The 13,644-nt window shown below is 41.7% G+C and overlaps 1 protein-coding gene across 6 annotated transcripts in view; it reads right to left on the minus strand.

Moving 5' to 3' along the window:
* Positions 1-13,644, minus strand: part of gpc5c (glypican 5c) — a 99,653-nt gene that overhangs the window by 62,586 nt on the left and 23,423 nt on the right. For all 6 annotated transcript variants that reach the window (XM_071490416.1, XM_071490418.1, XM_071490419.1 and 3 more), the window contains one exon: positions 6,844-7,547. In XM_071490416.1, coding sequence (XP_071346517.1) covers positions 6,844-7,547 — 704 coding nt within the window. The remainder of the gene's footprint in view (positions 1-6,843; positions 7,548-13,644) is intronic.

Genomic DNA, 13,644 nt, shown 5'->3' on the forward strand with positions numbered 1-13,644 from the left:
ACTGAGTAATTAGAGAGAAGTGACCAGGAACCCAATGGTCACTCTGGTTGAGCTCCAGAGATGCCATGTGGAGATAGGAGAAACTTCCAGAAGGGCTTCTGCAAAAGCTTCATCACTTCATCATTACTGAGTGTAGACTGATGAGAGATAATGGGGAAAAAAATTATGATTTTCTGTGAGACTGCAACCTGACAAAATGTGAAAACTTTCTGAATGCTATGTATAACTGCCCTTGAACCACTCATACTAATTGTGATGGCTTTCTACTTGGCCTCTCCTAGAAAGTCTTGAGTAAGAGAGGATAGATGATTTACAGCCCTACTCTCCTCCCCATCTTTTTAGCTCTCTGTCTATTCTTTCTGAATCACTTTGTCTTCATCGTTCTCTTTTTAGTCTTTACTCTGCAGCCTCTGTCAATCCCCCCCCCCCCCCCCCCGTCCTCGTCTTTTTTGCTCTCTCTTATCCGAATGATGTCAATGCTAATTAAAGAGAGACTCAGTCCCTCGTATATCACAGGGAAAAGTCCTTGAGATTCCAATCAGTGAAGAGAACGCTGAGTTTTTCTATCCACAATGAGGCTTGTTTATCCTGATTAAATCACTCACAGATGATCCAAAAATGAGAGGCTCTTGGTTTTTTCTTGTAAATATGGGTGTCACTGTGGAGTTCGTTGACTCGTTTATCCATCTTTGTAAACAAATTTATGAGAATTACAGACACAGTATGTGGCAAGATGTCTCAGAGGATTCAAGTGGTGTCATACCACAAAGATGGAGGAAAAAGACACAGAGGAAGGTCAAGTGAGTTCATCTCGTCTGTGTCTGTGATATGGTGGTACATGCGCGCACAAGCAAAGAAAATAAGCTTGCGGATAGAAACTTTAAAAGTCCACATGGCCATTTGAAGACTTCCAATGAAGCAGTAATTACCACTAAAATCATAACACAGATGCAGTAGGCATTTGTGTTAACTTCACAGCAGCAGCTGCATGAAATTATCAGACCAGCTAGCCCAAGTTTAAAGGTGCTCAAACACCAGGTTAGTGGGCACCCAGGCATCAGGTGAAGCTGTTGCGAGCATGAAGACACACACAGGGATGTCAGGGGCTATTTAAAAGGTGACAAGGGGGAGGGGGAGTAACATAGAGGGGTAGAAAGCAGGGCTTACAAAGGGGTAAAAAAGCCACGTGTCCAGGGGTGCTAACGCAAAGCAGTGAGACTCCACAGTAAGTGAGTACGTTTTCGCTGGGATATAATGGTGTGCCTAGTTCAGCATATTTAATCTAGTTTTTTTTAGAGACGTGTTTTTCTGAAGAAGTTTTTGTGTGGTACAGTTTAAAGTGGACAGACGCAATATGACATGATGAGGTTTTTACGAGATTTACTAGAGAATGGAAATAGAAACGAGTCCTGGCATGTCTCTCTGTCACAATTAAAGTTTATTGGGCAAATCAAATGAAGACTTTGACTGACAGTCTGAGTAGCAGACTGTGACTAGTGTAGTGATGACCTATGGATATGGGCTTTGTTGCTGATATTTATAAGTCCCTCAAATGACCTCAAATGAACATATTTGTCTGCCCTTCTTTCATCTCTGTCTCTCCTAGAATTTCTTATTCTGTGTGAAACAGTAAATCTGTGTGGCAGACCTTCCCACATCATTTAGTCTCCCTTCTGTGAACATTTCATCAACTTATAATCAACTACAAATCTGAGAAATTACACAATATCGTAAATTATATGATTACACTGGCCCAAGTTAGGGGACACAGAGAAATATTCTAAGGACCACTGCTTTATATTCAGATCCAATTTAATTGCCCAGTAATCATACGGTCATATGGTGGTTGCTCACTGTTACAACTGCATTTTTCAAACAGAGGAGAAGAAATGCAGGAATTTTCTGTGGTGTTAAGGACTGTTTCATATCATCAGAATATTAAAGCAAGGAAAACATCAAAAGAGGGAAAGGGAGGGAAGGAAAAGATGTGTGAGGAGAAGAGAGGCTGCACCAACCATCATTAGCTAATGGACTGCTGAGTAAGTGAGTCAGCCAGCTTGAGGGTTAGACTCAGTGCCAAAGGCACACACAACTTAGAAAGATGGGTTAAGCGTATAGATTGGCCATGAGCACATTTTGCATCAGCTACCATTCTGCTAACAGTCTCAAATATTAGATACAAAAACCATAAAGGCCTGAGCCTGTGTAGCTAATCATTTTATAGAAGGTGCCCTCCACAGGTGTTTTTAGCAACTGATGTCAGAGTCTCTCAAAATGTTTTTAAAGCTTCATCTGTCCTTTTATTGTTACCTGCACACCTATGTTATTATTCTTTTTGCTGTCATTATAATTACTATATTTTATCATAATAATTAACATTACATCACATTAATTTCAAAATATTACAACTTTTTTTTTCTAACGCACTTTATCATAAACTGAATTAAACAAGTTACACACACAGTAAAAATTACATCACGCATCATCAAATAGTAGAAGTCATCATGTTGCACAAGCCTACATTAAACCATGCAAATACAGGCTTGGTTGCAGAGAAGTGCACAGGGAATGTAAAATCTGAAAGTGCGATAAGAACAAAGTTTGTTTTCATACCAATGATATTCTTTCATTTTATTGAAGGCTAGAAAAAGAAAACAGCTTTTGCAATGTAAGCCACTGCAGTCTATTAAGGTGCCGCCGTGGTGAATGGAAACCTTCCAGTCATCCCACTGGCCCTTGTTTCCATTATCTAAAGGCCCAGGCTGCTATTATCATTCCTCCATAAGTCTGTAATGAAAAGCTGGGGTAAAACCAACAAGCGGATAAGGTAGACCTGCATATAAACTGCTCTAATCCGGACCACTGGTACTATTTTCTCATGAGCAGACTATGAAGTTCTGAGTGAGTGAAAAAAAGCATGATTGACTGAGTGAGTGAGTAAATGAAAGTGTGGGTGAGTACAGTACATGCTTCTTTGTGTTCAGATTTATCCAAAAGTCTACTCATCTTCAGCAAGTACAAGATATAAAGTTTCCCGCTAGGCCATACGAGCCATCTCATTTTTATGGCCATGTCAATAAACAGCAGTCTGTGGCCTCTCAAGCACAGCAGCTGACTCTGGAGGGAGAAACTTTAAAATGAATCCAACAGTGTAGTATTCAGAGGGAGAAAAAACTCACTAAACATTGGAGCTACCATTTGCGTTGGGGCCCAATAAGAGTCACCACTTTTACTGGATATTTTCCAATTTTCTCCTAATTGTGTCTACTCAACATAATCCAGCCCCAGGCTCCCCCAGTATCCATAACCATAACCACTTCCCTCTGACCCACGTTCACGCTCCATCTCAATAAGAGCAGGAATGTGTTAAAACAGAATCTATCCTGCTGCTGCCCAACATATATCAATAGCTGCCTTTCAGTCTCACGTGCACTGCCAGTATTGTCACAGGGTGGGCCGCACATCTACACTCCTTACAGGACTTCTAAAAACCTGATACCTGCACACGGTGTGGTAATGTGTGTGTGTGTGTGTGTGTGTGTGTGTGTGTGTGTGTGTGTGTGTGTGTGTGTGTGTGTGTGTACAGTATATGAGTACATATGCTGTGACCCAGGTCCTACCCTATGACGTATAGCAACATATAGTGGAGACTTTGTGTAGTCTGCAGCTCTCTAAGTGACTGAATAGAGCAACCACAAAATGGTTTGGGATAACATCCCAGTGTAAAACCACACAGTCACAATAATTCCTTTAATAACAACTGCATATAATATTCTGACTCTGCAAAAAACACAGTCTGTGCTTGACTTCACACATACAGCATAAGTTATAAAAAGCTGCAGTACCTTAAGCAAGGTATCTGCAGCTTATTTGCTTTGCAGTAAAATAGTTAGGATAATATAGTATATGATTATCAAAAATATTGGTGTTTAAAATAGGTGTTCGTGTGGGAGGGGGCATATGGAGACATAAGGGTGAAGGTGGCTATGCTGACACAGTAGTTGCACACTGGAGACTTAACAGTTTTCCTTGACAGGCCACTGTGGGTTTATAAAAACATACTGTGATTTAAAAAGGCCATGAGTGTCATGAGTGTGTGTATGTGTGTGCACGTGTGTGTGTGAGTAAACTTTGGTGTTCATGTTTGCACTCTAGCCTGGGTGTATGCCTCTGTGAAGCGTATGAGAGCACAGAAAATGGGAGCCACCAGTGTCCGTCTGGGGGCCACCTCCTTTTGCTGCAGCAATTCTCTGGGCTCTTTTTTTCCAGCTGGCTGGGTCTAGTTTGTATGGCCTAGCTGGAACCCTTTCAATTCTGTCCCACTTGTCCCCGCGTTAGACTCCCTGCTCCGGGCTTGCCTGCCACCCCATGAATACCAAGCAGGCATAGACACACATGCGTACATACACACACGAAATACAAGCTGGGTCTCTCTGTGCATAGTTGTATTAGGTCAGTCTTCAAGCCTGGCAACCAACTCTCCCCTGTCTGTGCGTACATGTGTGTATACAGTAAGTGTCTATGCATTTGGATATGAGTGTTTATTGTAGAATCATTGAGACTTTGATGTTCCCCACAACTTTAAAGGCCCATACCAGTGGTTTCGCATGTTTAACCCCATTAACTACAAATTACCTCAATTTTATGGTTTCTGCCAAACATTTTCCACCACTGTACATGTTAAATGTATTTTTCCACCTTCCAGGCAAACATTCATCAGTTCATTGTGGTACATTATGAAAATCAACTTGCACGCAGTACTGAAACTCAGGCAGGTTATCTGTCACAGTGGACAGCATGTCTTCAGTACTTTTACTTTTACTTCATTCTAAAAATACAATTGTTGTATTTTTATGCAACTTTGGACATTTTTCTCAGTAGCACACAAATGTGCTATGGTGAAGTTCGAATAATGAAGACTTCAGATTTGCCTGCTAAACAGCATTGCATTCACTGGCTGTGTGAGATGTAAACCCACAGGGTAAACAATAATAATAATGGCAGTGCATTGTGATCTTTCATCACAAAGTGCATTGTGATCTTTCATCACAAAGTAATGAAGTGAGCATTACTTAAAGGGCTAAAATGTATCACAGTGATGGATGCCACAGAAAGTCTGCCCAGTTTGGAAAGAGACCCAAAAGAAAACATGAAACATATTACTGCTAAAATGTTCTGGAAATAAAGTAAAATATTACAAGAGGGGGGATTAAGAAAGAGTGGAGAGTGCAAAAATGTATTTTTCTTGCATAGTAATCACTGGCCTAGGAATTTTTTGACAATAGTTAATTTGAAGGATTGCAACTGTAATTTAACTAAGAAGTTTAATCAACCAACAGATTGCACATTATGGCCTCTATAGTGTTGTCTTATAGTTCCAGTCCAGTTCTGGGAACAGTTCCAGTGTAGACTTGTCCCATTAAAGATATTACACAACAACTGCATCCTACACAACCTTTCATATTTGAAGCATTGTTCTTCTACTCTATGGTCCCATATGCAGCACAGTTCATATCGCGGAAAGCTATTATTCAACTAAATATCTCAAGGTGTTGACAGGATATGATAAATAAGGATGGATATAAGACGGAAACAGACTGAGAATAAACAGAAATAACAGAGACTATTCCCAGAATGCAGGGAAGTCAAGTCCAGCCACGTATTCTGTAAAGGGGACCACTAAAGGTTGTGGAAGCTGTCCAAAACTCATGTCCAGGGGGACACACATTTATAAGAGCTCTTATACGTTCATTTAAAATCAGTGAATACACCCAATGCGTTGACAACCATGTCTGAAATTTAGAGCAGAGAAGAAAATGCAATGAGACTGTTTGGTTGACATTTAGTTTTTTTCCTCTTGACGTACATAAGTCTCTGCTAATCACATTCAGCTCCTCAGTGTGTGACTCATGTTACCTAACATGCATGCTCCAACCTTTTCATTTTGATATAAAAAGGAGAGAATCACATAAAGGTAAAGATAAAGATGACAGTGTTCTGTGTTTTCTGGCAAAGCTGATTTTAGACACTAAATGACTGACATGCAAACAAAGCTACTAATCAGTGTGTATCATTTCTGATGTGTATTACATATTACTTTGTATGAAGGGGCATGTGTATATGTGTTAGGAAACAATTAAGGTGATTCTACCCCTAGTTTTTACACCTATGGTGCACTACTTTTTAAAAACATATTTCTTCAAATGTATTGCAAAATTAAACACAACCGCCGACTGAATTGATTTTGTGTATTCAGTGTAGTCTAACTACCACACTTGTTGAAAACACAAGAGTACAAATCCAATATAAATTGTTAAACAAAATCCCAACTGACACTGTCTTTGTTTGTGAACGTCCAACTGATAACCACATACAGAAAAAAGCATATGGTAATACTCGTAGCCTGCACATGAACCCAATTCTCATTGTAGCCTCTACTTTTCTCATTTCCATCATAGTCAATGAGGAATTTATAATATTCCCTTACAGTAAGAATCTAAGCAGCAGTGGTGATTTTTAGCTGTCTTGCCATTTTGGAAAATTACTCCTTCTCTAGCTCCATTTCTTTGGAGACGGATGATTTTTTTTTTGTAATATAAACATTATTTTTCTCTGAATAGTTTCAATACTGTGCAAACATTAATGCAGTGTGCAGGGTTCTTTGTTGCATTGGTGGAAAAAAATAGCTCATAACCCACAAGCAGCCTGCAAAACCATTCCAATTAATACATTGGATAATGCCAAAGTATATGTATAAAACAAAGATGTTAAACAAAAAGGTTTGGAGGTTTTTTGCTTGTGCCATTAAAGCTGCTGATCTATGTTTCTCCAGTATATACTTACTGTGGCAGTGATGAGTGGACCATGGAGCTGTGCGTAAAGCAAGGCCTCATTAACGTGCCCTCTGACCCCCAGCAGTGCTAGTTCCAGGCTGTGGTGCCCGGCCATGGCGTGGGTTAGTTGCTCCAATAAACTGGTGTACCTCCTCCAGGGCTGATCCAGCTCTGACACACTGGCCAAGCAACCTCGCATTACATTCAGACAGTAGCCTACGCAGGGCTTGATCAGCGTCAAGCCTCTGCAGTGGGAGCAGTACACCATCTTCACAAGGCCCTTCACGCAGTCTTTGCTCAGGCTGACATGTTCGGTGGCATTCATCACCTCCACACCCTCCTCCAGGGCCAGACCCAGTTGTCGCCCAGCTCCCAATGCCTTAGCCAGCTCTTGGGCCATGACAGCTGGATAAGTCCCAAAAGGGTTGACATCCTGCCTGATCATACGGAGACAGTCACCCATTTCACTGCCCGCCATCATGCTGCCTTCAATACCTGGATTGATGAGCCGTGTGTAGGCGAGTGGGAAGAGGTTGTTGAAAAACTGGTGAACTGCTGCCTCCACAGAAACGTTGGCCCCACGGAGGTAGAGGGACAGTGAGGAGAAGAGTTGATTTACATGAGGGAGGGCATGACGGGACAGAGAAGAGTAGGTTCCCTCCAACAGTGAACTCAGGTGGCCCTGAGAGAAGGATAGTAGGTACTGGAACATGTCTGCAAGGTAAGCAGAAGAGAAACACAGAGGTAAGAGATAGAACGAAAGACAAGGACAGGAGATAATCACTGATCATGATGAACAAGCTCTCCGTGAAATGGGTAAAACATTCAAATTTCGAAACCCTGGCTCCTAACCAGCAAAGCCTGGCTTGTATGTGTATCAGTAAGTTTGGTTGAGAAACCAGTGTCAAGTTTCCCTATAACGCATTTGGAAATCATTGTGTATGAAGTCATCACCCCAATAAGTATGGCTTAAGGAGACAGAGAGAGAGGGAGCAAGAGAGAGAGAGGAGAGAGAGTTAAAAAGCTGCTGATATGAGCACAAACCGCAATCAGTTCTCATTTTCTGCAGCAAATACTGTATATTCTAGATTCTACAGGGATTTCTGACATGCAACCAACCTGCCCCACACACACGCAGACACACACACATATGCTCGAGAAAGAGTTGAGTCATCCACTTCTTATGTCATTTCCTGGTGAGCAAGTGAAGCTGTACAGCAATCAGTGATGTCAGTACAGAGGCTGATCAGTGCCAATGAAGTGCCACTTCTTGCTACGCTAGGTACTGTAACAGAGCAGAAAGACTGAGAGAGGATAGGCAAGGGCATGGAAAAGAAATGCAATTTAGTAAAACTGCTTAATTTTAAAATGACCATACATTCTTGCTGATGGTCACATGGGATGTAACCTCTACTATAGAGCCATCTCATTCTCTTATCCCACCCTCTCCTTTACTATCTGTCCACTTAATCCTATAACCCTCCGTCCACTTCTCCTTCTCAGTAACTCTGATCACACTCCCTCCTGTGTGCAACTGTGTGGCACTGTGTACTATGTATGTGTGTTAGTTTGTATATGCGTGCCCTGAACACAACACTCTGGGGTGTGATGTCAGCTTAAAAGCATGCCAGGACATGAAGGAGCAGTAGCAACTGTACAGAAATTGAGACAGGAAGAGCAGGGTGCCAACATACATTCCCCAACTACCACCACATACACACAAACACACACGCATATACACACTCATACATACATTAAACAAATGAACTGAAGAGAAGCCCACAGTGTTTGACAAAAACGTCATTAATGATGTACTAGAGGGTTATGTTTTTAAAAATTAATTAACACATATTACTTCATGAGAGTAACTTTTCCACAGTGAATCTATTTTAGCACAGCGATTGTTACCAAATGAGTGTATGTGTGTTTGTGTGTGTGCCTGTGTGTGTCCAGCCCCTCCCTGCTCACAGACAGAAGGATAACAACAGTCATGTCCTCCTCAACAGCTGCACTAATATGACCGCTGTCTGTGACACACAGGGACTCCCCACTGGTCAGTAAAAGGCACAACTCATTTGTAATGCGCCAGAAAACACTGTTGTCATCATCAGACCAGCTCCCACACACAACACATTTAAAGATGTAGCCTATTAAATGGGTTTTGAAGAGCGTGACTGCATGTGACGGGAATACAGCAGACAGACATTAGATGTAATGGTCTGTTAGGGATTATTACTGTAAAGGGTGGCGAATCATGGTCTGACTTTAGGCTGGAAGCAGTCTGATAGCCCTCCAGAGATGTCAAGCTAACAACAGACCAAGAAGAGCAACAAAATGACAACCCCAAAAAGACAGAGAATGACCAGAAACAGCATAAGATTGGCAGAGGAATTGTAAAGTTGCAGCTTCAGTTCCACTTCAGTGTCTTCTCAGCTCATGGGGCTGCAAAGCTGGTACCAGTTTGAGGTCTGCCTGTTCGCCTGCCAGTCAGGCTGCAAGGTTCGATAGCCACAAAACATTTACACCGCAAGATGTACTCACAGGCTTAGGTTACACAGCATTACATAATGTTATTATAAAATTATCATGCTCAGAAATACCACAGTTTAATCTTACGCTCTGTGAGGTGTGGTGGTAGCAAAAACAAAACTCGACTAGTCTAGATCATAGACTGCATTTAAAGATGGACATAGCCTTTGTGACGACACCCACAGGTTTCTGGAGAGCGGCTTTGAAGCTCAGTGTGGACTGCTTCACCGTCGCCATCTTGGCAGCTCCTCACCTAGCCTAATTCCCGGCTAATCAAAAATGGGCAAAGAGGTTGGGGCATGTGTGGAGCCGAGGCTTTGGTGTATGCTGATTCAATAACTGGCAAGCATACACTCTCATTAGCATTGTTAGCACAGCTGGGCGTCAAGGCTAACCCAAGGCTAATTTATTTGCTGGCTAATTAGCTAGTTAATGAGCTAAGCTAAGAAGCCAGATATGGTAAGCTAGACGAATTACTTGCAAATTATTGCTAACATACAGTAAGTAAGTCAATTAACTGCACAACAAGTCATATTATTTGTCCGATATTGCACAAAAAATCCTCCAAAAGGCATTAACACCAAAAACATTGTAACGTTCAGTGACTCAAATTAGCTGTGGTAATGCCGTGCAGACAACGAGCATCTAGCCAGCTGTAACAGCACCCACCTGTTATTCAAACTGGCAACGCCCTCAATTATGTATAACTTTAAGCCTTAATGAAATTCAAACTAGTGAGTTATATAAAAACAGTTGTCATGAAGGGGGAAATTAGCTATAGAGGCCAAATCATTTTTTGTACAAGGCTTGTTTTTGCTGTAAAGTTGGGCATTTTAACATGGCAGTCGATGGGGATCGACTCGCTTTTGGAGCCAGCCTCAAGTGGCCATTCGAGGAAGTGCAGTTTTGGCACTTTCGTGTTAGCTTCCTTTCTCAGCTCCAGAGGTTGCTGCTTGGTCTGCATATAAAGATATGTAGATGGAAGAATCAATCAAGGCCTCTCAAAAGATGAGGTTAAACTTCATAAAATTCAGTCTTTAACTCCTTAAGAGGGCCATAACTCGATGTACATCTTTCTTAGGGTTTATGACAGGATCATTAAATCCTCAAGACATTCTGTACTGGTTAAAAAAGCTTATTTTTATTTGCCAAGAGAGTGACACAGAGAGAACACGAAAGAGGAAAAAAGGGAAGAGAGAGTGGGAGACTGCCAGGAAAAATGGAATAAAAAGAAGCGACTGAACTTTTAAAGAGGGAAAAACAACTACTGTACAAGTGGACTCCACCTTGTGAACATGCTCTGACATCTGGATTCATTTGGCCCCTGGGTCCGGAGCACTTCCCTGTCTCTCCATGGCTCTTACTTCAAACATGTCTTTCTTTGAATATACAGAAGTAGGACTAGAGTCCACCTTTCTTCCTCTCCCCACTTCATCTGACAAACAAGACATTGGATCTCCTGATTCATTAATTTTCTACATCAGTGATTTTCTGTTCTCTATCAAGGTCTCTCCCTCACACGGATCCGGTTTCTCATTCTCCGATAAATCAAGTACAATCCTTGTGGGTTTCTCTGTACTTTCCAGTACTGGGAAACAGGGTGAGAACAAAAAATGAGAAACCAGAGAGAGAGCTTTTTATGTCATAACTACCATCGCATGATAGTCAATGGGGTTTGATTGTTCTGTCTGACCACTGTGTCTGAATCTGGATTTGACCACATTCCATTCAGACACACAGTTGTGGGTGGCTATCTGGCTATCATTACCATGTCACATCTCCCATCAGTACGCCTCTTGGGAAATGAAGCCTGGATGGATAGAGGCTATTTTGCATGGAACAATTATCTTTAATTTGCAAGGAAGTCCTAAAAACACTGAAATTCAAAACACATAATTGTCAAGCTAACTATACAGGAATAAATGAACAGGCCTGCTTTGTCTGTGGTCCTGTGGGCCTAAACACGCTCGCTGCTCTGTATAAACAAGGTATTAAATGGATAAAAAAGCAGTGGAGGTAACGCAAAGGAGGCATTTGTCCTGCAGTGAAGTTGCATTTATGCCTCTGGGATGGGATATTATATCATATCTTTCCACCAATGCCATGCCAAGGCCTAATCATAATCTAAGAAGCTATTTCCACTTTACATTCTGCATGGCAACCAAGTGTTTTACTGGCACAATTAAAGCTAAAGTGTCACCATGGTGAAGCTGCCACAATAACTCAGTCAAAATAAGCACAGTGGCGGCTCTGAGATTTAAGTCACAAATATAATGTTCCTGATCTCTGATTTCTAAGCCACTTCTGCGTTGAGCAAGAAGTGTGTGTGTATCTGAGTTGTAATGTTACAGTATGTAACAAAAGCCAAGGCATCAAAGCTGGGTTGTCAAAACACAGCAGAGACACTTGGCACCAGACAGTCAGGACAGACCAACATGGTAAGTATGTGTGTGTAGAGAGGTTAGTTAGTTAATTATACTGTATTACCATTACTAGCAGTAGTAGTAGTTGCTGTCTTATTTGTTGTCTTATTTGTTCATTATTATTTAAAACCCCTATGTATATATATATATATATATATATATATATATATATATATATATATATATATATATCTCACTTTAAATTTCTGACTTTGGTGACTCCTAGTGGTAGTTGGTTACACATGTATGTTTAATGTTTACAGAGCTCAAAAGTGAAGCTGACCCTCACAAATAAAACAAAATGAGTCAGTGAAAATATTTTTATCCAAAGCAGAAAGTCTGCCTTGACTTGAAAAACACTTTCTGAAACAAGTGTAAAATAGAAAATACTAACTATATTTTTCATTCTTTATTTTAACTTTTAAGATGAAGAAACCATAATATATCTATATGGGTAAACTTTAAAAACACACAGCGATGCAAAATGCACAGTGAGGAAAATTTAAGGTTTTGTGCTGTTGATGTCACATGTATGCAAATATTGTGATTGAAAACATGGAAAAGCGGCCCAAGAACCATCCTGAATCAATTGTGTGTCTGAGTCATAAGTGAGACTGCATCTTTTAATAAGTGCATGTAGCCTGTAGAGGTGGGTGTGCATATGTGTGTATGCTCACATGTGCTTGGGAGATGCGGTAATATTGTGATAATGAGGTAGGAGACACTGTTCTCATACCATGGAGCTGTGGGCCATTCCTATCTTGGCAATCAGACCTGACTGGACCTGACCAACCGTCTTCCCAGGCAAAGCATTTTAATCCTACCACAGGCTTGGGTTTCAGACAGGTCACCACACAGATATGTGACATAGTGACACATGTGCAGATTACATATCCTTGTTTTAATTAGTAGAAATACTGTACTTAGGGCCATCTCCCACTGAGCGCTGATCATCTTGGGTTACAGAGGAGAGCTGCAATGTCATACACTCTCCCAGCCTCCAACCTTTCAGCAAACAGTTTAATGCTAATAAACTATTAATAAGTCAATGAATCAATCTGTTGATTCATCATACTTATGTGGCAAAATCACATGTGTTAAGTCTAAAGTGGGAGCATGACTCATCTGTCGGAAAACAGACACAGATGCGCTGTTCATGCAAATTTGACCGGCATGAACCAGAGAGCTGCATAAAAACACTGTGACTCCACAATCCAATTAGAAAACCTACATATTTAATCACAAATGTGTGTGAACGTATTCCAGCTCACCCTGGCCACAAATTCTAATGTGCTTGTCTTGTCCTATGAGGGGGCTAACAGGTGGGATAATTAGCTTGAGAGGGAGGACAGGAGGAGGTTAAGGAAGAGGAGGTGGTGGAGGATGAGGAGGAGAGGGGGGTTAGAAAGCTTCCCATCTCTCCATCACCATTCCAGTAATTAAAAAGGCAGCCCAGCTATATCAAAACTCTGAAACATAAACAATTCCACAGATGCCAGGGGCAATCGGGGTGCACTGGGCTATAATGTGGTGGGGAGGAGGAGTGGAGGTGGAGACTTGGCACACGGAGGTGTTGGAGGGATCACTGCTCTCTCTGCTCTGGCCAAAGTAGGGAAACATGATCGAAGGCAGGGGAATGAGCAGACGAGAGAAGGACGGGGACAGAGAAAACAGAGCACACGGGCAGTGGGTGAGGGGCAAAGGGAGGGGGGGGGGGGGGGGGGGGGGGGGGGGGGTTGTTCAAATGGCTAATACCATAAAGGGGCGATGAGGAGGGCCAGTCTGGGGGCAGACTGTTGACAGGCTGATGGACAGCACCTCTGGTCCTAAGCATTAAGGGGGCCACAGGCCTATAGTGA

The sequence above is a fragment of the Trachinotus anak genome, unplaced genomic scaffold (assembly GCF_046630095.1).
Source record: "Trachinotus anak isolate AG129_WGS33_773 ecotype Australia unplaced genomic scaffold, CSIRO_AGI_Tana_v1 ptg000012l, whole genome shotgun sequence".
NCBI lineage: Eukaryota > Metazoa > Chordata > Actinopteri > Carangiformes > Carangidae > Trachinotus > Trachinotus anak.